The sequence below is a fragment of the Strix uralensis genome, chromosome 1, assembly GCF_047716275.1.
Source record: "Strix uralensis isolate ZFMK-TIS-50842 chromosome 1, bStrUra1, whole genome shotgun sequence".
NCBI lineage: Eukaryota > Metazoa > Chordata > Aves > Strigiformes > Strigidae > Strix > Strix uralensis.
Window position 1 is genome coordinate 161,265,831 of NC_133972.1, and position 24,364 is coordinate 161,290,194.

At 44.1% G+C, this 24,364-nt stretch overlaps 1 protein-coding gene across 1 annotated transcript; it reads right to left on the reverse strand.

Moving 5' to 3' along the window:
- Positions 1 to 2,059: 2,059 nt before the first annotated feature.
- HAS2 (hyaluronan synthase 2) lies at positions 2,060 to 22,335 on the reverse strand. The gene is made up of 4 exons (XM_074894468.1): positions 21,780 to 22,335; positions 11,643 to 12,269; positions 7,036 to 7,137; positions 2,060 to 4,936 (listed from the first exon to the last, which is right to left on the reverse strand). The coding sequence occupies exons 2-4, from the start codon at positions 12,267 to 12,269 to the stop codon at positions 4,007 to 4,009; spliced, it is 1,659 nt and encodes a 552-aa protein (XP_074750569.1). The 5' UTR covers positions 21,780 to 22,335; the 3' UTR covers positions 2,060 to 4,006.
- Positions 22,336 to 24,364: the final 2,029 nt, after the last annotated feature.

Consider the following 24,364-nt stretch of genomic DNA (forward strand, 5'->3'; position numbering starts at 1 on the left):
CTTGTGCATCGGGACATGTTTGGCAGTATGTGTCTGACAGGATTTTTTCTGCCTCCTAGAAAAGTTCTGCTAAATATTCATGCATTTCCCAATGAAAGAAACCTGATTCTTGGCCAAACTGAAGCTTGTTAGCAGATAGAACAGGAGGGCTCCTTTCTCCCTGCTGCACCTTGGATTCCTGCAGGTTTTGCTTCACACCTGGTCTCTGCAAACAGATGCTCTCAAACCCAAATTGCTCTACTCTGGGCATGGGTTATAACCTGAGATATTGTCAATTCATGGCATTTTTTTGAAAAATTGTTTTATAACTTCTACGCAGAATTTATCATTGGTGAGATTTTCTTATAGTGTTCAGCACCATCTGTCTATCAGAGGTGGCTGAAAAATATCTGTGTTTTTAAAAAAGTTCAAAACAGAGCACGAATTTCCTTTTTAACATGTTTTCTTCTTTTGACAAAGCTCTCACAATTATATTTGTTATTAATGGGAAACAGGAAATGTTCCTGAAGACTTTAATTTGACTAAGAACACTTTCATTAAGAACTGTTTTGTAGTCTTGTTTTCTGCTGGAAACTTTTTTTCACAGCCATAAACATGGTGAGGAGAGTGACACAGAGTCACAAGAAGGGCTCTGATTTTTTGGGTACTCAGTACCATCTGATGATGAGTTATTTGTGCCTGGGGTCAGGATGGATGTGTGGGGAACAGAGATGGGAATGAGCTTCCCTGCATGTGGGAGCTGTCGTTAGGAAGCAGACTGTCAGCACCTGCTTCAGAAAGGATGACAGAAGAACTCATGTTGGAAGGGGCCTCAGAAGTCTCTAGCCCAACCTCCTGCTTAAAGCAGGGGCAGCTCTGAGGTCAGACCAGGCATCTCAGGACTTTATCTAATCTAGTCTTGAAACCCTCCCAGGATGGAGGCTGCACCGTCTCTCCTGGCAACCTGCTTCAATGCCTGACTGTCCACAGGAAAAAGAAGTCCCTAATTATATGCTCAGGCCAGATCTCTCCCCTTTCAACTTAAACTTGGGGTTTTCATCTTCTCATGAAGCAGCACTGTGATGAGCCTATCTCCATTTTCTTGATGTCCTCCCTGTAGGTATTGGAAGTGACCTCAGGTGTCCTCCTGCCAAAGCCATCCCTTCTCCAGCCTAACCAGCCTAGCTCTCTCAGACCCTTTGCTCCAGCCCAAACCTTCACACTGGCCCTGCACTGAAATTGCACCAATTTATCAATGACTTCTTTGTACCAAGGGAACTTGAAACTGCATGCAGTATCCAGACATAGGGTAACAAGTGCTGGGTGCTGAGAAGCTGTCTCCTAAGTAATTGACCTGTGATGAGCCTGTCATGGTCTGAGAGATGTGTGAGACATCACTTTGCCCCGTGCCAACTCTGTCCCTCTGCCAGTGGCTGCTGCCCATAACCCTCAGAGATAGAAAATACATACATGCACTTCAGCAGTGCCAGGGCAAATTGGTCTTGAAAAATAGCAGTAATGCGGAGTAGTAGAAGGCCACGTACATGTTCTCCTCTGTTTTCCCAGCTATGGAGGGTAGTAACTTTGAGTGGACAGGAGGGCTGGAAAATATCAGCCCTCATGTAAAGTACCTTGGTCATAAACTTCAAAGTGCTTCCCAAAGGGAGATTGGATTGCTATTCCTGTTTTGCAAATCAAGAAGCTGAGGAAAAAAGGAAGGAAGTGTTTTGACCTAATTCATCTAACAGCTGCTGGCAGAAGCAGGCAGAGACTCGTGGCGCTACCCATATACTGTGCTGCCTCTCAGAGCAGGGACCAGTTCTTGGCCCCTCCAGGTGCATACTTCCTAGGTGCTCTGCTACGCTATGGCAAATTTGTACTTGGAAATCAGGCTGGTGACATGATAACAACAGCCTTCAAACCATGCAGATTTATGACTTCAGAACAGAAGTGCTGATCAGAAATACCATGAATTAGTCATAATCTTATCAAAAATATTTTATTTATGAAAGTAACAATTATACTATACAACCTATATTGGAAGTACATTGAATAATTGCTAGAATAAATACAGGCAATTAATTCAATCTTTTTATAGAATGAGAGGATTTATTTGACATTTGAATGTTAACCCAAGCTTTAACTTACATCATAAATAGTTAAAAGGCATAGTCAAGTTTTTTTTTTATTTTTACTGTTTCTTTTGCTTTTTTTTAATACTGTTCTATTTTGTAATCAACATGAATCAACTCTCCAATCATTAACATAATATTAGTATGACTTTCAAGCAATCATGTACCTCAAGATAATCAGACAAATAAGGTAGTGTGTGTGCAGTTCATTCTACAGCAGAATCTATTCATGTCTGCATAAAAAAGAGAAGCTGAAAATGCTTCTAAATTCTTTAAGCATCATATGCTGATTTCTGCTTTACCACAGTGCTTTTAATACCAGAATCTAAAAAGGGCATGTGTCTGTACACAGCTGGCTTTCTGTTGCTCTTTATAAAGTATATTAGGGCTCAATGCCACATTCCTTTGGCTGGTGAAGGACTGCAGAATTTAGTCCTGAATATTATTTCTTAAAACCATGGTCCAAAATAAATGTCCAAGACTGATTATTAGGCACCAAGGAAGTGACAGATTGGCTAAGGCTTGATGTTTTCTGATAAAAAATTGGCATCTTTTCTGGTAGATATGCTCTAGTCAAACACAAATTATTAGGCTCAGTACTGGGGTCTGTATTACACTGGATGTCAGAGAAGCTGATGTTTTGTATTTTCTGTAAACTGTACGAAGGGCAGAAGTTTTATAGTGAGACACCCATATTTTGAAAGTGTTGATAAGTTTTCCTTCTGTGTATTTCTTTTTAAACTCAAAAATCTGAACTCTCTGTTTGGTACTAGCAGATTATGAACAACTACGACCATCAGTGAAGTCAATATTAGTTTCAGGTGTCCAGTATTTCTCCACTTCAGAAGTTTTTGACTTCTCAGGTCCCATATAAAATCAGTGGGAGCTTTCCTAGAGCAATGTCTTTTCCAATGGCATGGAGGCCTGCCTTGCTTTATGGCTATTGCGCATGCCGGGGATATAATGCTCTCAGCAGAGAAGCAAATTTCCCTTTTACAATGTCATCCAAAACAAAACTCCAAATTGCACATATCTACCCCTTTGGCCTTTTTTATGCACAACTATGCTTGTATTCAAAAACTGACAATGTTGGGCCTTTCCTAATAAATGTCTTCAAAGAGCGCATTTAAATGCTTTTTCACAGAAATAACCATTCATCAGTTGCAAAAATGCAGAGAGACTTTTTATTCTTTCTGTTGTGAACAATCTCAATTCAGCACAATTTCTGGGGGGAGAAGGTATGATTTTTTTTTCCCAAACGTACTTAAAAAGGCTAAAGAACAAAATGTTGGGGAGGCAGCTTTTTTTGGCAGATAGTAAAATATAAAATATGTGATTTAAAAAAAAAGTTGGCTTAAAAATACACACACACAAATAATACAATAATATAAAAATACAGCTCAGCCAATGGCCTCTTAAAATTTACCTTTGGCATTACATTTGGCAGCCTAACACAAAAGACCCTTCCTATAAACAACTATAAAAAAAGGAAAGTTCATAAATTAGGTTGCAAGGGGTTGTAAGATCCTTTTCTCGATTCTCCTCTCCTTCCTGTCCACACACATAAGCATGACCAGTGAGGTATATAGAACATAACACTGTCAGGCGTATGCACAATAAAAAAGTGCATAAACATAGAAGTTCTCCCATTTTCTTGCGAACAGGTCGAAACTGTGTGGTTTGCATCTTCCCCCCCTTGGAAAAAAAAAAATCATTTTTTATTGTTTTTATTTTTTTTCTTACTTTGGCAGGATGAAAATGAACCCAGAGGAATATAAATGTCCTATTCCCAGCAGCAGTGATCCATTTCCCTTGGCAACATTCGTCTGATGCCACAGATACTACAAGGTCGTTGGGTTGCTTTACAACTCTCTGGGTAACTTTCCACGGAAACATCATACGTCTAGCACCATGTCATAGTGTTGCTCTTTCTTCCGCCTGCCACATTTGGTGATAAGAACCAAGTACAAAGTCAAAAGCATAACCCAGTAACATGCATAGAGTATTGTGCCAATGATGAGAACTGTCTGTTTTGACTCAGAAAATGGCTTTTTTGATTCCTTGTAGATAGTGAAAATTACGCCACCTAGGAGGATTGTAAACCAAATGGAGACTGGAATGAGTCCTATAAAATTAACTACAATGGTTTTTCTTCCTGACGTGCCCCACCCTGCTTTGTTTATCGTGGCAATTGCAAACATCTTTGCTGGCAGTAAACTTGACATGTACAACACTGAGTAGAGTGACATGAAAACCATGACAATGTTGCCCCTAAGGAAGCTGGCAAAGGAAGACTTTATCAGGCCCACTAACTGAACTGTCAACAAGAAGAGGAGGATGTTCCAGATTTTTCCCCTGTAGAAGAGCTGAATGACTGTGGCGATAAGGAAGAAAGGAAAGAATCCAGTGATTACAGCTTCATAGGTCATCCACAAATGGTGCTTGTGGAACCACATTGCATTATAAAGCCACTCTCTAAAGTACGATTTACTCCAGCGGGTCTGCTGATTCAGCCACCTGAGATACTCTATTGGTGTTTCAGTAAGGCACTTGGATCTAGCTGTGTATTTCGTCGCATAGCCCAGACTTAGGACTCTGTTAGTTAGATGCCTGTCATCTCCGAAGCTGCACTGGGAGCCCATAAATTCTTGATTGTACCAATCTTCCACAAATTCATGGAGCAAAGAGTTTCTGTACATTCCCAGAGGTCCGCTGATACACTGTACACAGCCAAAATAGGATTGACAGGCTCTTTCTATGTTAAATGCCATCCAGTATCTCACGCTGCTCAGAAAGGAGATCCAGGAATCATATTTGTTCAGAATCTGCAAAATAAAAAAAAGTTTTCATTTTAGATGAGCTCTTGAGACGGAAAATATACACATTGGATCAATAAGGAATTTGCAGAGACTAGAGCAACATTAGCTGAAATACAGGGGGAACCTCACTCCTGTGTCTGACTCATGGCGAATTCAGGAGTTACCTATACAGCCCAGGACATTGACAGGAAGGGCAAGATGAAACCTTCAAAAGGCTGTTCCACCAAAATGTTCTCTTTTTCCTCACAACCTTTCCTGTTCTCCACCAATAAACTTCTCTTCTGGCTCATTCTTCCTTTCCCTTCATCCCCAGTTAAGGACCTGCTGGACTCAGCCTCTCCTGGGAGGAGATGGTGGAGTTCCAGACGTGGCCTCCTGCTTCTCTGCCCTCCCTGCCCCCCCCCATCTTTGGGACTTACAGGACATCTTCCAGCCCTCCTTAAGCTATGCCAGAGCATGAGAAAGGCTGAGCACACGGTCTTTGGCCTACATTTTTAGTATGGCTGGCCCTAGAAGTTTAACCCTGGACTATGTCACCATATCTGACATTAGGCCCCCTGTTCTGATTTGTCTCTGCAGTACCAGCCCTGTTATGTTGCCCCAAGACATACTGTAATACTCCAGTAGGTCTTGCTTTGGTTTGCATAAAGGTCTCAGTCTCTGCCTTTCTCTTCTATATGCCCCAAAGCTGACCTGAAGCTTAGGCCTACACTTAAAATACAATATAGACATAGTCTAGGAGTATGAACACTCAATGGAGGTATGAGCTCGTGCAGATGCCCAAGCCCATGTCTTCACATCCAGGTTCTCACCACATACCTTGCGCTAGGGAATGTGGCAAGGAAGTATGTAGCATGGTGGCTGTGCCAGCTCTGCACTGATATCTTCTCAGCGTGGGGATTTTCGGAGGAATCTGTGACCTTCTACAACTAGAAAGCATTTCCCTACAACTAGAAAAAAATAGTCTTTTGCTCTGATGGCCCTAATTTCTGTCGGGTTTGAAGGCCAAGGGACAATCTTGTCTCTGTTTCAATTTAATTCCAGAATATCTTAGAAGCAGCAGGGCTAAGAGATAGGCTCAATCTTGTCTCAAATGTATTTGGTATATGCTGGAAAACTAATTGTGGGAAAAAAAAAGCTCAGAGCCTTCCCATTTCTCCTGCAGATGCTTATGAACCTTCATTCTCATAGCTGAACCTGTACTGTCTCCTTCCAGTTGTACTCACACATGCTTGGCATCTCACATGTGTAGGGTAAGTGTGATGCCTGATTCGTGGTCAGTCCAGAGCCGCAAAGATATTCAGGCTTCTGTGGAGATCTTGGTTTCTGGAGTTAAGAGCCACGTGCCTGAAATACTTCTGACTACTAGAGTGTTCATTAGTAAGTGTTTGCCCATATAGATGGCCCTTTCTCTTCTGTCTCACATAAAAGCCCAACTGAGTATGGGGGACTGATCCTAAGGCCAATTGAAATATGAATATGCATTTTTCTTTATGAATTGTGGCAGAAGCAATTGTGTCAAAAGGAATGAACAGCCTTTTGCTGTAGCTGTCAGCCAAATTTGGCAATGCTGGAAATCCTAACAGAAGTGGAGCTGGGCTGACTTGGGGGCTTTCCACTGTCCTGACTGACAGAGATGCGGAGGAAACCAAACAATACATAGTGCTCTGCATTTCAAAAAGGCTTTTATTCCTAACAATCTTGGCTGCCAATAGCAGCATAATTGAAGTGCTTGGGGTGCTGGCCTTGGCTTTGGGAGACCTGTTCTCAATTCCCTGCTCCCCTATAGTTTTTCTTTGGTACCCTAAGCAAGCAGCTATACCCAGAGACTCAAAGATGCCACAACAGTCCTGATAATGCCAGTGCCTCACTTTTCATGTATATGGGGCAGAATAATATTTGTTTGCTTTCTATGGGTGTTAAAAACATACAGTACTCACATCCAAGAGTAAGAGTTTCTGTTCAATGGACAGAAAAGTTAAGGTATCATAAGAACCTCTATGATGGTATCACAGTATATTCAACACTATTCCAGGCAGGGAAATCTGTGGCAGTGCAAATAGTTGCTGAAATCCCTCTGTTAAGCTGAAAATTGCTGTACTCACCTGCACATCACCTCCAACTCCTCCAACCATTGGATCTTCTTCTAAAACTTTTACCATCTCCACTGATGAGGCTGGATCAAGCATTGTATCTGAATCACAGACCTACAAGTGAGACAAAACAAGAACAAAAATGGGTTAAGGAATATGCTAGAGAAGAAAATAAAAATCATACAAGTGATTGTAGTGACTCTAAATGCCTATTCTTCTGAATGCAATTTAATCTCACTTTGGAGTCTGCATTGATACTTCTGTTAAAGACTATTTGTATCAGGCAGCAAGGAGTGGTGCTGAATGAAAGAGTGCTTGTTAGGGCTGTGCATGCAAACAATCCTCTCTCCTGTATCAGCTCTATTTGTTTTACTGGCATACTGAGCTGGCTTCTTCAAATAAGATGTGCTCTCAGACATGGGGCACTGCAGAGCAAGACAATATTTGTGGGTGTGTGGCAGATTCCTGCTGAGCCCTGACATGGGGTTTCCCTGCATCGACTACGTGGTTGGAGCACTCTGGTCAAATGTTTCCCACTGCCATATGAGGAAAGGAGTGAGGAGTTAAATTCCAAACACTTGTTATAAAAAAGAAAAAGTCAACTAGGAGTCTGGGAAGAAACCTAATAGTTCTTGCACTCACAGAAGGCTTTAGCAATTCACGTAAGATATGTATTTTGGATTCCAGAACAAACTAATTTTTAATTTTAGATGCGTGGTGTCTTATTATTAATGCAGGGATTTGACATTTGATATATAGAAATTATTTTCTATTTTCCTCTGGCATCCTTATACAAAATATGTAAGGCCAGAAGGAGCTAGTCCCAAAGTGCAGTACTCCATGAGACTAGGGCAGAAATAGATGACACACACGAGGCGTTTCAGCCACACAAACACTCCTAGTCAGCTAAACACTGTGTACATTAGGAACTGGTTTTCCCCCGGAGAGTGGAAGGAGGGCTTAGACAGGCTGGCTGATCTGCAACGCAGCTGACATTGCTTTCCTTTACCTGGAGGAGAATGACATGGGCTGCAGCCTGTTTAAAAAAAGCAGGTGTCTCCTTGTCGCAGCTGCTGCTGCTGAAAGTGGTGCCCCCATCGTGTGTAAACTCATTTTGCAGACACCCAGAAACTGGAGCAGAGAGGGTTGTCCCAGAAACACCCCTCTGGCCAGTTGAATCCTGTCCTACTGCTTCCAGTTTATCCCCATGTTGCATTCCTGTGATTTCAGAAGGGGACAACAGGGGCAAAAGTCAGTAGCTCTGCATGAACAACGTATTGATTCTGGTGAGGCTTCATATCTGGTATCCTAATTCTGGTGTCCTTTCATCCAAACTTTCAATTCAGCCTAAACCCTCTCACTCCAGGGAGTGGAAACCTTCATGTCTGGTCTGTGGAGGAGGAGGAGAGCATTTTGGGGCTCTGCTATGGACCAGACTCAAGCAGGGAGGTTACCTGGGATAGCTGGGCTGCATAACTTGGGATGCCGCTGCATGTCTGCCAACATACTCCCCTCCATGCTCACTCAGAGGGGGCCAAGAGGAGAAAGGTGATGAAAGCTCTCATATTTCCATCAGGAGAAAAGCCACAAGCATCTCCACCTCCTGCTAACTTGGTGCATCCAGCTCCTCTCCTCAAAAACTCATCCCGAGGAGCATCTTTGTAACTTGGCCAAGGTGTGCCTCCAGCTTTGGTGGAAAGCTGTCATCAGTGACAGCACTTGTTGATAGAAAGGAAGCAAAACAATTCTGCTAAAGAGGGGAAAGGATGTGTATATTTTATCTGGGCCTTCCTGGACAGACCAGTCCAGGGGATATGAAGTTTGCTGAGCACCCAGGGCTCAGGCAGTGACACTCATCCCATTTCTTGTGACCATGAGTGGTGGGCTGAGATCAGCCTCCAGTGCCTGTCATTTGATGCGGCTGAGCAACCCTCACCCCATCAGATGCATTTATCTATAGCCGAAGACCTGCCCATAAGCAACATCACTAATATGAGATGAGGAATCCTGAAAACACTGGATTTAGTTACAAATTACCATCATGTGTCCTGGGCATGCCAGCACAGTGGACAGCACAGTGGGTTTCTGAGGCAAACCTGACAAGCCCTCGTTTTCCATCTGGATGAGGTTCTTGCAGGTGAAAAGAGGACACGCCCAGAGAAAGACAGACACTTAGAAACACCAAGGTCTGCCCAGCCAGGGGTGGCCCAGCACAACCCAAGAGGCAATTTGCCATCTTTCCACATAAGGGCTAAGAGACCTAGAAATTACTACCTTGGGCCACAGAGCTGCATGAAAGGGACATTCGACCTTAAGTGAGCTGTTCAGATACTCGTTATAACCAGTGGTGTTTTATCTAAGCTGCTCTCAGAAGTTCAGGCTGTGCTGGACTGTCCACACACGTATCTCCATCATGCCAAGATGAATTGCACGCTGGCTGCCCCGACCAGCTCTGCACAGATGATATCTGTCAGTTTAACTTCACTACCTGATTGCTTGAGCCCTCCTAATCTCCTCCACAATGGAAATAATCCTTCACAGCAGTTTCAGCTATTTAATGAGATGCCACTAATGAGCAACAGCTCATTATCTGCATTGGTCTGACTGCTTATGATTGTCTGTCCATAAACCCAAGGTATCTTTTAAGAACCATAAGGCCCACAGTTCCAGGGGTGGGCAATGGTGCTGACTGGTCCACTGTTTTAAGGGCTTGATCACCAAGGCAGATAGCTCAGCCCTTAAAATGTTGGGCCTGTTTAAAGTAATTTACTCTGGGTACCCCCAAAGAACCATTCGAAATGTCTCAATATTCACGCATTTATAAAACAGAGCCACATTTTAGCTGCATTGCATCATGACTGTGTAATAGCCAGGGCCACCAAGGTGCTGCGTTTCGAATGTAGATTGTGACTGTAGATGTGACTGTGCCATCAATCATTACTGTAGCCTTTGGTGGCTGCTTACAGCAGCATTACAGTTCCTGACATGTTCATTACGACTTCTGAGCTGGGTCAGGAGTGTTAATTGACTGAAAGACCAGAAATATCTCTTCCATTTTCTCAGTTTATGCTATGACTGTTGAAAGAGAAACACTTTTTCCACATTCCCTGAACAAATGCAAGAGCTGGACTGAGGGAGGAAACTTGCGATGAATCTGTTTCCTCTCTGCCTTCTCTCTCTGCAATCTGATACTTCTGTGTGAAGTGATTATAAAACCATGCTAATAAAGAAAACCAGCATTTTTATCCCACCATAGTCCCTCACAGCACAGAACCAAAGTTCAGACAATGGAGTGCTTAATCCCATTGTTTTCAGAGAATAAATAAGTTTCAATTCTGGAAGTGGTAGGGGATGGCTTTTAAACCTTTGCCTTACTCTCCCAGCCCCAATAACAGAGCAGTTCCCAGCACTCTTCAGTTTCTGCCCCTCCTGTGTGTGGAGGACTCACTGCTCTCAGCCCAGCTACTGGCAACCTCTCTGCATCGCTTGGACACTGTGCTCGTGGATGCTGTGCTGTGTGGAGCATGTACACACACATACCCGTGTAAGGCTGGGCATGGGCCCCAGAAACACCTATGGCTCAGCCATGCAGCTGCCCTGAGACAACAAAGAGCATCTCACAGGGAGCTGCTGCTCCACTGGAGGAAGCCACCGGATGTTCTGAGGTTGGGAGAAGGTGAGAATGGCTGAGGGTGGTTAATTAGGAAAATCATCTCATGTTCAGTGGGATTAGTCAAATGAGCCTTGCTGACCTTGATCGATAAGCAAGGATCCTCACTGTCCAGCCAGAGATCCTGATCCCACCCGCCTTCCTCCACACATGACCTCTTCCCCTTTCTGCAGTCAGCAGGGCTGTTTGCAGGAGGAGTGCTTCCATGTGTAAGGCAAAAACATAGAAAATCTTTCACGGGATCCAAGGCAGCTGGAAATAAATGTGTCTCTGCTGCTTTGGAAACAGGCAGAGAGGACCCAGCCTAATTCATTTTTAAGTGAATAGTGTCATAAGGGCTTTAAAGGCCAAGTCGCGGTGAGTGAGGTAATGCAGCTGTAAGTGATGAAGCAAAAGTTCCTTCAGGCTTTAGCTGAAGAAATCTTTCTTTCAAGGCTGCACATTGACCCTTTTATTGAATACTCTGCCTGGCCTTTGAAGCCTTTAAAATATCCCCATCTTTTTTACAGACTCCACCATTGCTCCGAGATATCCCCTAGTGCCACCAAATACCTGTCTGTCTGCTTGCATATAGGGCCACTAACAACCTCACAAAATAAAACCATACCCAAGATCTTGACCTACAGAAGCAGAGATGGGGTCTTCAGGAGGCCACTGGCTTTGTCTGAAGCAAAACCATTTGGATGAGGGGACAGAACTGAAGCCTGGGGAAGGATTTCAGATTTCTGAAGTAGCTGGTGCACAATTTAACATAGTCACAGATAGACTGACCATTTTAAAAGGTAGCAAAATACACTTTTAACGGTCAAGCTGTTTCCAAACAGACTGAAAGGAGCACTGTGTTCATCAGGGACTAGGATGGCCTCTAACATGCTGCACAAAATATACAAAAGCTGCTTTCTTTCAAAGTGTGTTTGAATTGGCACTGACCTGGTGCTCTAATACCTACCTGTACATAATCCACGCTTCTCCCCAGTGCTTTGAATGCTGTGTACATTACTTCTCTTTTTCCACCCCATTTCTGCATGATGCAAACACTTTTGTTGGACAGGACCAGCTGAGATACGTGTTGCATGCTCTCTCTGTGAGACTCCTCTGTCTCACCTGGACCTTTGTCATGGAAGTTATTACTCCAGATATAAGTGGCAGATTTGTCCCTACCCATGATTTCAGTAAAAATGTCCATCATGTAAACGTCGTCTTCTGAGTTTCCATCAATGACCATAACAACTTTAATTCCAGGGTAGGTCAGTCTTTTCACAGAAAGTAAACATTTTCTTAAGTAGTCAGGATCCTCTTGATAGGCAGCAATACAAAGGGCAACTGTTTTGTTCAGCTTGATTGGAGTCTCTAGCGACCTCTTCATTTTCCTGTGCTCTAGGAAGGCAAACAGGCTTTGGATGATGAGATGTGATGCCAGGATAGCACCATAGAGTCCAAAGGAGAAGTAGTAGTTGTCTGTTTGGATGAACTGGTAGCCAACAATGTAAGCAGCGGTGATTCCCAGCAGGAGGGACACCCCAAAGAGTGTGGTTCCAAGTATTCTCAGGATACATATAAACCTCTCACAATACATCTGCAAAGAAGCATGGGAACCGTTAGCAGAGCCACCACTTGCTGATATAAGACCACATAAGGGGTGCACGTGGCTACAACATAGAGCTCAGCATCAACAGATACACCCTGTGCTTCTGGCTGTGTCACGGACTTACTGCATCACCTTGCTCAACTTAACATCTCTTTGCAGTACTTCTTCTGTGTAAAGTAAGACTCAAACACACTTAATGTACCAGGGATATTTTCTACTATTTGTAATGTCCTCACAGAAGGTGCTTTCTGTGTCAGGAAATTATTTTGGCAGCCTGGGCTTGCTGAATGAGATGCTCTGTCATATTACCCTGGGGGGGGTGGAGAATGGGCCTTTGGGCCACCACTCACTTCATATGGTCATGGGCGAGTAGAACAGCTGAACGTCTGGGCAGCCCCTCCTCATCCCCCATCCATGTCATGACTGCATTCCACCCTGAATTGCTTCTGTCGCTTAGTTATATTTGCAAAAATATTGGAAAGACATTCTTAAAACAGATGTCTGAATGTATTTAGAATTTTTTAAACAGATGTCTGACTATATTTATAATTTATATTTATACAGTCAGACATCTGCTTTAAAAGGTCTTCTCAATACCATTGCAAAAATGTATTATTCATACATCTGTGTACACAGATAAATGCACGTGTGAGCATGTGTGTATAGGGCTAAAACTTGATGGAGATTAAGTCTGTGGCAAAACTACGCATTAATTTAACAGAGCCAAGACTCCACCCTGGACTCAGAAATTCATTAAAACATCAGTTGATTCTGATCACTTCTGCATATTTACATTACCTGGCTGTAAAATCTTCTAACCTAAGGTCTGGGCTATGGAGGAGCTGGCTGGCATGGAGGGTGCTCTGGTATTCTTGAGACAAACGGTGTAGTCAGGCAGACAGGCAGAATAAATTACTACCTAACTGCTTTTTGTTGACAATCACATTAAGCATTTTATGCAACAGCTTTCTTAGAATTACAGGAAAGTTAATGACAATGTTTTATGTCAATTGATGCGTTTGACATAAAGGACATAAAACATAATGTCTGTTTAAAGCTAACCCAGCAAGCGCATTGCAAGTCAATGAATCTCAAACTCATGCTTGAATATTTTGCTGAATTCAGGCCTCTTACAGTAATGGACCTAATATTTGTGTTTTCTTACTAGTATTCATATTTTCCCTGCTGTTATCATTTTGTTTGTCTGCTGATCATGTTTGTTTCACCATCTGTTGGCCAAAGCTAAAGTTGGAACAGTATTTCCTTACATCATATATGCCTTTAACTCTTTCTTGAAAAAATACTACCAAGCTGCAGCAGCATAGCTGTCATCAATTATATTTCTGTCTGAAAAGTTACAGGCTTGGGAAAAAAAATTCAACACAGAATAACTTACAAAATAAAAATAAACCAGGCGAGCATAAAGTCTGAGGTTACAAAGGCTATATCCTTTTTTTCCACTGGCTATTTAGGGTCTTTAATTACAAGACAGGAGGAAGCCTCTTAAATGTATATTTGGAGACACTGTTAAAGAAATTGGACCCTATCTCTAGGACTTCCTCAAATACTTACGACTGGGCTCCAACAGGTGCAGTAATCACCCACCAGCAAAAGGGACCATCCCTGCTCTGGCCTGTCTGAAAGTCTTTTACAACAGGGGTCATAAAGAAGCCTGATAAAAGATAGCTTATGCTTACCACCACTATAGGTGAATTAAAGCTCAGTGCCCAAAATAGACTCACTTTAGAAAATAGATTAAGTAATGGATCCCCTCTAGATTACCTTGAAGTCAAATAGCCTGTGTGTTTATTAATCCCTCAAGCATGCAGAAGGTCACAAACGTCAAGGTAAATGTTTCATTAACGGTGCAAATGTTTCATTAACGGTGCAGTTGTACTCTGCTTTCCCATTTGGGGTCCACTACTTCTCTTCTCTTGCCAGGAACAGAAAATTACTATTAGTGAGTAGGGGCTAAAGTCTGCTTGCATTAAGAATTATATGGCTGAAATAAATAGACCACTTGTATGGGTAGAGCTCACAGGATTTAGATTAAGATCTGGAACATTTACATTTGACTGACTATATACTGTACCAGGCTTCTTTTATATTAATTTGCCATTGCTTTTCTCTTCCTATGAAGTGTTTCCGCAAAAAAGGAAAAAAAAAAAAGAAATTAATTCTCTGATCTTGTCATTACAGCACAGATTCCCTCCCTTGCAAAAGCCCAGTCTTTTAAGATCAAGAAATGGATTTCTGGTCTTAATAAAACAGCATTTTTTTTTCCTATCCTTTCACTGTCAACCTTGGGAAAATAAACTGTGTTTTGATCTAAATTCCTGGCTTTCATCAAAGAAACTTTCCCCTTTGTATGTGCAATTGAGGTTTTTATGTATAGTCTTTTAACTGACTGAATCTCAGGGAAAGTCTGGAAAAAGTTGCTCAATATTCTCAAGCTTTAGCATGTGAGCTATTGATAGCTTGCCCAGCAGAACTGATCTTTATCAACTTGAACATGCCCAAACAATGGCCAAAAACTCTCCACCCTTCTCCAATAATTGAGCCAAAAAGTTAAAAGGAAATGACGCTTGTATAAGTCTGGGACCAAAAATGAACTGCTGAGTCAAATACTAGTGCCGAGGATAGGGAATAGCTGCATCAGAGATTTCAAGGTCAGACAGTGCTGTTATGAGTACCTAGCCTGGCCTAACACAGTGAAATGTAAAACGATATCCTTCATAAGACATCAGCTGAAATCCATTCCTGAAGTTTCATGAACTTGTCACACAAAGCTAAAATCAAGTATTATCAGAGAACCAGCATACAGTACTGTGTTTTAACAATGCAAGCCAAAAATAACGCCATGACAAGTCAAGATGTGTCAAACACTTGGTGAAGGAAAAACAGCCACATTAACTTTCAAAGCCACAATTATTCTTCAGTCATTTCATTAATAAGCACTCTTTCCAAGTGCTAGCAATATTCTTTCAGGAAAATGTATTTGCTTATATGCGAAGATGCCATCACTACAGCCCTATTCAACAGCTAACTAATTGGTGGAGGGTACAGTACACACCTCGTATGATCAGCTCAGATGATCAGTGCAGCTTACTGTTTTGTTTATGTCTCAGCCTAATGGATCTTCAGTTCCTTGAGGTATTTAATCCAGTAAGATTTGTCCTGAAAAATAGGCACTGCAGCACTTAAAAAAAGAAAAAAAGCGCTGTCTAGGCTGGGGATGAGGTGCTCAACACATGGAAGACATGCAGCCAGTCCATATTCCTGGATCAACAAAGATAATTGCAGGTCATTTCTGTATGCTGCTACATGGGAGCAGGTGTCGGAGTGAGGAGAGGGACAGAGCTCCTCACCTGGTGAGAAGGTGAGTTGATGGGTTACCTCACTGTCTCTGGAGACAGACCTGGATCTTGTACTTTCTGGGCAGGTTTTTAACCAGTTCTGTAAAGCAGGAGGAGGAAGATAGTACCTGCAATGTTCTTTCTTTGTTATTATTTTTTTAAGAGTGAAAGCTATTTAGCACTGGAAAAAGTCAGAGGGTCCATTGCTTTGCATGAGCCCTGAAGGACATTTCCAGGGGGCAATAAGATTGCACTGGCTGCGTCAGAGTCTTTGGGGGTGCCTATGTCTCCCATGTACTGCATAGGAAGCCTGAGACAGGACTGCTAATTCTACTCTGCAGTTTGGGCACCTAAATCATTTATAGGCACCTTCACCTAACCCTGCTGTGCTGAACCCTGTACAAGCTTTACACAGCCTCCAGCAAACAGGCTCAAGGTTTGTATGCACAAGATGAGTGTATGTAGAGAGGCTTCAAAGTCTACTACTGAGCAATTTGTTTTTATGATCTTGCAGCTGTTTATTCCATGGATGGAGTGATCAGTTGTAGCTAGAGCACCTAGTAGAAATGAAGTATGAAAGCCATATGCTAAATCCTAATGCTATGTAGGCTGTTGCTGATTCAGTGACACGTTTTGATTCACCAAGGAGTCCCAAGTATATGTGTGCCTTGTAGTGACTATACAAGAGGAGGCAATGTGTGCCTTTCTTTGGAGTCTCCTATAGAAAAGCATGGCCAAGAAATGAACCCTTGCATGTACTTGGCATCAGAGTCCACCTAGTGAACTGTTTGGCATTGTGTCTTTTTTTGGCATCCTGATAAAGCCACACAAAGAGTATTTGTTTTGGTCGCACCTGTGATGAAGAAGAACTTACTCTACGTTACTATTAATAACTGACATAATTAGAAGTTGTAGTCTTCTAACATAATTTTAATAAAAAAATTCAGGTTAACAAAGAATTGACTGATACCTACGCTGTACATATAGTGACGGGGTATTAACTCTAACACTAGAGATCACACTCCTTTCTCAGACTGAATAATGCCTTAGATCTCAAATTAGAAGAACATAGCAAAATATGCCTGAGTTCTCTCTATACGGAAAAGTATTTAGGCTAGCATTTAACTGTAGCTATCATACATAGATCTAACTTTAATAAGATCTAGACACTTGACTGAAATTCGACAGGTTCTTATGTCCTGCTTTGGGCTGGGTCTTTACTCAGCAAAGAACACTGCTGACTTCCACGGTAAAGTACCACTTTTTCCCTCCTTCAAGATCATATTGCACAGTCTGTCCATATGGTTATTAATCAGATTTCATGCATTGCTGAGAGTAACAGGACCTGGAGATAGTTCATCCCTCTGCAAAGTCAGGAGGCAAAGCAAAAAAGAAGCTTAATTTGTTGCTAATACATTGGGAGAGTAAAAACAGAATAGGGGCAAATGCATATCCAGAAAACCTGTGTATTGGTGTCTGAACACATCAATATTATCTGCAGTCTGTTCATTTATTCTGCACCAGCCATTGCGTAGCTACTATGAGGACTAAGGATGCAATCAGGTGTTTCCCAGCATCTGCTGATACAGGACATGGAACCAGTGACTGACAGGAGGTCAAAATGGTTAAGTTTGCTTGCAACACATAGGATGCAGCTCACTACATCATCCGTTTCAGAAGCCATCTCTCATGTACAGCACTCAAACATATTGCCATGGAGTACTTCTGGCTAGCTTTTCCCCAGAAGATCAGAAAGCAAGAGGGGAAGACACAGGAAGTTTGTACATTAAACGTAATGATTTGGAAGGTTGTTTGAAAGAATTAGCACTTGTTAATTCCAAACATCTGAAGACTAAAACATTATACTGCAAAAGTCAATATTTGTCCAGGAGACAACAGTAAAGGTATAGTCACAAGTGTGCTTATTTTGTCCCCTTCACCTCTAAAGGTTCAAAAGAGCTGTGTCTCTCTCTAGACATCTAGGGCTAATGGTCACATCAGCAAATAGTCTAATACTACAGGAGCAGATCTGCAAAGAGAAACATCTGGTGCTGAGGGCCTAACTCCACCCTCCATACATTTTCATATTTTACTCTGAACTAAGTTTAGTCAGATCTCATGGATTGAAAACCCAATAGGGTCTGAACAGTGTGCTCCAGGGGTACCTCTTCCAATTAGTTTCATTCAAGAGGAATCCAGTTTGTGTGCCCAGTGATCGCTTTGCAGTACAAACCCAAGCAATTTGGTTGGAGGGGGGCACTTGAAGCATTGGCTTCAACAGCACACTTCTGATTCAAAATAAATTGATAATACAAACCAACCTCACATACAAGATCTGCACATCAGACTTGTCTGCAAATCTTTGTTTCAGTCAGAAGTGCTGAGTGCTGAAAACCTTTGAAAATGTCTAATTTTACATGCCTGTACAGAAGCTGAATTCTTGAATGTCTACTAGTCATGGTCCTCTGAACCTTAGTGCTGAGACTTTGGATTCAGCAAAGCATGTAAGTATGTCATTAAAGATAAGTGTGCACTTAAGTATTTTGCTGAAGAGGGAAATCAGTGGGTAATTTATCTTACAGTTCTGTAGTGCAGGAGTAAAAAGAAAAATCTTTCTCTGCAAAGCTGCTATTTCTGGGATACCCATGATAAAAATGTATGCATACATTTGAAAAATTTATTATAGAGATTAATCTCCCTTCCGAAGGTTGTCAGATGGTTCTTAACCACTGCGTTTCTTACATTAGGGAATCTTAAGAATGGACTGGGACCCAGACAATTTGGATTTTGTTCCTACTGTTGCCATTCACCTGCTGGGTGACCTTAGGTAAGTGAATGCACCTCTCTCTGTCTTCCTCACCTGTAAAATGGAAATTATGATCACGCAAGAGATTCCTAGGGGTCTACAAAACCCTTCATAAGGCTTATGTTACTGATACTTGTAATCTTACTCTTTCTGGTGTGGTATGGGACCCACTGGTTCTCTATATGACTGTTTTTCCTCAAAAAAAAGAAAAACAAAAAGCAACACACTAATTCCTATTTTCCTTGCCTACATTCACCTGAAGGTATAGTCAGTAGGAGTTTGTCTGTAATAAACATGTAACTTTTAGTCAGCAGGATGCCTGAGATCAGTGAAGTTGGCAACATAAAAGCTGACACACATGGGTATATGTGCATACAGCTACGGAGGGCTGTTTTGCACACAGCTAAATGAAGAGTATCATTTATAAGCCTTGAAAAAAACTTCTTACTTGTAAGAATAATTACATTGGCTTCAACAGAGCAGCTGCTTCAATGACATGAGCATGTTTGAGTGCATGTGTGAGTGTGTGTGTGCACGCACACAGCCTGACACATAGTGTATGTGGCTTTAAACACGCATAGCCTGTGTGTGTACACAAGCAGCATCTGAGGGTTACAGTTTTTCATCCAATATTTAGATTGGTTATTAGCCTCATTTTGGTGGCAAAATAAATCATTTATCTATGAAGTACAAATTATTTCAGGTACACATTAATTACAAGCATAAAATAGCTGTCCAGACTCCCTCTTCTATTTTACAGCCTGCAGAGAGGAAACTGAAAAGTTATGTTACATCTGTACATCTTTACTACAGCAGAGTTACCATATCTGGTGCTTTTGGTTATTTATCACTTCCAGATTTTGTCATGCCAGTGATCTTCTGGAAAGGGCTCACATAAGACTAAAATTAACTTGGGGGTTGGGTTTAAAATAAAGAACAGGATCAGTAATGATGGCAAACTGTATTTGCATGCACAGGCTTTGATCAGCAAATCAAGAATCTCCTGTCTGCTCAATGTATGTTTCCCACTGAACTGCCCAAATTTGGTCTCTTACAGGTTTGAGTAACCAATGTGGAATGAATTCTAGAGCTGCTGGCTGGATTTGTCCCCAGTGTAAACAGTGATACACTAGTTGTCAAGTTGACCCAAAAAAAGGTAAAAAAAAAAAAACAAACTCCACACAAATGCTTTAAAAAAAAATCAAGAAGTAAATCATATTTGTACTCAGATATTTTGGATTGTGGTGAAACAAAAATCTAGTTTAGAAATGTTTTCTGGTTGCTGGTTATGAAGTCCATGGATGCTTTTGGCACAAAACTGATTACTCCACGCCTTAATCCAGCAAATAAATGTTTATTTGGTGTTCATAGATTATCCTGTAATTTGTTTATAAAGCACACGTCATATCTTGTTTGACTTAGTCAAGTCCCACTACACTGAATGGAGAAGTAATTTGCTGCTTTATACACTAAGCTTGAATAGTAACAAAATGAAGCAAATTTGCTTCCACACCGTAAATATGAACAGCTGAGTTGCTGGTGAACAAGCATGAGAAACTCCACTGAATCCAGCAGAGCTGTTCTTCCCACTGGGAAAACCTTTTCCCAGGTTTTTCTGCACTTGCATGTAGGATAAGAAAGGTTTAGTAGCATGAAATAAAATCCTGGCTTTATTGACACCAGGGACAAAACTCCCCTAACCTTGGTGGGCGCTGGATTTTGAGCAGTTTTTCAGGGAAAAGGAACACATTTCACTGCCGTTACCCCCACGTGAAATGTTCTATCCAGTCCCTGAAAGAAGCCCCAAGGCCTCCACATTACTGCAGTGTGTGCTGGAGGAAAAGCCCACGTGTGCCTGTAGAAAAATGATCCCTGAGGAAGGAGACTGCGAAGCGGAGCGCTAACGCGGTGGAAGGGCTTTGCCCGGGGAGATGCGGGGTCCCTGCAGCCCCTGAAGGAGGGGTGAGACAACGCCCACCGGGAGGGTTGTAGTACATCGGGGTCTTTTCTCGGGGCAGGGAAACGGGTAAATCCTCTCCTGAAGTCCCTGTCACACCCTTTGCCAGCGCTGCTGTGGAGTCTGGCAAGGTGAGGGGAGGGGTACGAAGGCTCTTAGGGGCTGGGTCTCGACACCAGCTGAGGCTCGAACCGGAGCGGGGAAGGGCGCCTGGGGCCGCCGAAGGCCACCGACGGGCTCTCCAGCCGGGAAGAGACCCCGGGGCCCCACGGACTCCCGAGGGGGAGCACCGAGGGAGCGGCCCGGGCCGGGTCCGCGCGGCTCCACCCGCTGCCGCGGGGCTGCTCCTCCAGGGGAACCCCTGCCCGGCGCCGCGGCCAATGGGGGCGGTGCTGGCTGCGTCACCGCAGGCGGGCGGGGCCCGGGGGGGATCCCCCGCGCCGCCACGTCACGGGGGGGCGGGCGCTGCTCCGCCCGGCGGCGGCGGCCGTGCCCGGGCTGGCGGCGGCGGACGGGCGGAGCGGAGCGGAGCGGGCGTCGGGACCCTTCTGCGCCCGGCGCGTTCGGGGCTGCGCCGGGGCTGCCTTCCACCCCCCCCCCCACCCTCCCCGCCCTGCCGTGACCCTCCCCGCCCTGCCGTGACCCTCCCGCCGCCGGTCCCCGCGGCCGCCGCCAGCCCGGGTCTCGCCGACGGGCTGCCCGGCGGGGCGGGGCCGGGCTCAGGCGTGCGGCGCTGGAAGTTCGCGGGCAGCCTGCGGCTCCCGCCCCACCGCCTCCCCCCCTCCCTCCCTTCCTCCCTCCCTGAGGAAACGGCGCTCTCGGCTCAGCGCGGCGCCGAGGCAGCTCGGGCGCGTTGGTTTCTCCCCGCCGAGGCGGGACGTGATCCCTCCTCCCGCCGGCCGCCCCCTCGCCTTCCCGCCGGCAGTCCCATCCCTCCCCCCGCTCCTGTAACGTCGCCCCTCCCGGCCCTGGATGCAGAGGCCGGGGACGAGCCAGCCTGGGCTGTGGCCGGTCTCGCCTCCCGCGCTGGGCTCGGCGGAGCGGCCGCCGAACCTGTTGCTCGATTTTATTTCAGTTTTCGGTTGGGCTGGCGTTTGGGGTTTTGTTGGTTGGCCGGTTGGGGGTTTTTTGCAAACCTTAAAGGTCAGCAATATCTTTAACGGATTACACGGAGGTGGGGTTGAAGCTGAAAACCTCATTCATCCTCACTACGGTCCTATTCATTGCTGAACTAAGTGTAGCGTAGAGCCGGTAAGATCCTCCCCCAGGTCCACTCGTATTTTGGGGCTCTGTTTCTGCTTTCCTCCCTTGAATAGTGGGGATAGAGGAGAGGGTCCTCTGCTCTTGAGGTGACAGAGGCGTAATCATAAATCACCTACCTTGTTTGTCCTTCTGTCCTTTGGTCATAGAGGGGCTCCAGCCAGCTGTGTGGTCTCACGTACCGTTGCTCCCGCTGAACAGTTTCCAAGTTTGAGGTAAAAGATCAAATCGCACTTTTCAGGGACTTATTGAGACGCTCAGAAATAAAAAATAATTAAAAATGAAAATAAAATCGTTTAAGGCTATTCAGTCCTACTCATTTTCTCCCACGTGTTTTCACAATTACCACGTATTTGTCTTTCTCTGCTTCAGTTTCTAGCTCAAAGTTGTGGGATGTTTTTTCAAATAATAATAATTAAAAAAGTTAGAAGTAATAAATTAGGAGTTAGTTTCTCGTGGTCGAAGCTGAAGATCTTATTTCAAACCCGGCTAGCCAGGAGCCTGGAGAAGTTGCAAGGCAGCGTCTGAAAGTTTAAGAGATGTACAGCATCAGATAAAGTCTCTTTGGTGATGCCTTGCTGACCGAGTAACAGTTTCAATGAGGTTTCTCAGCAGCAGCAGCAGCAAACGGGTAATATTTTCCAGACGTCTTTTTCTTTCCTGCTGCTGCTGCTGCTTTTCTGCCTCCTCCACGTTATGGGGTCTTTTAACAAGTGAGACTTGAGTTGTTTTAATAGGCGGAGGATGGGAAGAAGGAGGGGAGGGAACTCCTGTAAGGAGGAAAAAAAAAAAGAAACGAACCCTGCCCATTGAAATGATCTCAGCCAAGGACCAGTTCAGCGGCAGGAATTCAATTAGCTAACTTGTAAATTTTGCAGAGAAACGCAATACATGTATGTTGCCACCACCTGATTTCCTCTTCATGCCCCACAGTTAGGGGGAAAACCCCACTGGCTGCATCTCTAGGCTTGGGGTGTGGGACTTGTCCTTCCCACAGCCACTATTCAGCTGGGACAGTTTTTGCTGCTGCTGGTTTTTATTAATAAGGGAATTGCCTCTATGAATGGATGAACTTTGCAGTTTCCAGTTCTGCTTTACCCATTCACTTTCGGAAACATTTGCTGTAGTAAATACCCAGGGAAGCTCTCACTGGCATTAATACCCATGCCACTTGCATTAAAAAAAAGCCAGGAAACACGTTAGATAATTTAAGAACTGGAAAATTGTGCTGGGGTTTTTTAAGGAGTTTTTTTTAAGTGTGGGGTTTTTTTTTTGGTTGTTTTTTTTTTGTTTTTTTTTTTTTTAAACCAGAAGTGTTCACTCTGTGCTCTATTGATGGTTTACAGTTAGCTAGGGGCGTCAGCAGCTAACAGCACACCCCACCGCCTGCCAGCAGCTTTGGCTCGCACGGACGGGCTCCTTCCCTTTGTAACTCCTCTCTGCCTCAAAGGCTTATTTCCCCACTTTCGAGCCCCCGTTTCCACTTGAAATAATTTTAAAAAGGCACTAGGTGGCACTGTTGAAGTGAGAGGAGCACCACGGAGCCCGGTAACACCCAGGGCTGGGATGCGGGGCCGGTGCGGACGGGTGCGCGGAGCCGGGCTGGATGCTGCGGCCGTGCCCTGGCAGGGACCCTCCGGGGGAGGATGGGGGGATCAGCTTCTCATTCCCCCGTGCTGTTTTCTCAAGGACCACAAAGGTCGCTGCTTGGAGGTGTTGAGCCCACAAGGGAGACTGTGCCCAGACACCGTTGGGAAACCCGGCTGTGACTCCTCACCGAGTTATCGCCCGTCATTACCTTCCGGCGCGGGAAAACTCTGTAGAGCTCTGGGGGCTCCTCATGAGCAAGAACTGGTTTAAAGTCGGTGGTGACCTAGACTGGAGATTTTTTGGGTATCTTGGGGAAGTGGTCAGATTTTCGGGTGTGCTCAGTCACTGCCAAGGGAAAGAGTGGCTTTAGAATGTGCATTGAAGCTTAGCTCCTTGAGAAACTGGTTTGCTTAAAATAACAAGTCTGCCTTTAGTTTAAGCTAGAGTTTGGGGCTGTTTTAACCTGGCAGTTTGAGGGAAAGCAACAGTCTTGCCCTCCTCCTGCTTTGGGCTCCTCATTCCTGCCTCTGCACCGTCCCTTTCCCTATGTCAGGAGAACTGACCTAGCTTAGAAAATAGCTGTTTGGGGAAAGGAAGCAGCAAAAAAGTAAGAACAAGGAACTTGGGCAGGGAGAAGACAGGACAACTGCTTTTGACAGCGATCTGTTTACGATGGTTTGGAGTGTCCTTGGAAGGATAGCATGGGTTAACAAGCATGAAGTCTATCCTCTGTTTCAGGCCTTCCTTCCTAGGCAGCACCATTCCCATACCTCAACCACCTCCAAATGTGTTACAGCATCTCTTGCCACAGGGTCCAGCATGTCTCTCTCATCAGGCAAGGGGCAAATCACAGTGTCTGCTCCAAGCAGGGCCAGAGGGCAGAAGGGTGCCGAGGGCTACTGAACTCCCTGCCCAAATATCTAGTGTAAACCGGGCTTATAACATGATGAATGTTTGTGATTTAGCCAGGCAAGGAGCTATCACCAAGCTCTGCTACCATCACACATGTAACCAAGTCCTCGATGTCTCTGTGAGTCCTAAAGCATGATTTCCTGATATCATACTTTCTCTGGTGCTGCCAGAGGCAAGAGAGGATTAAGTCGTAACACAGATG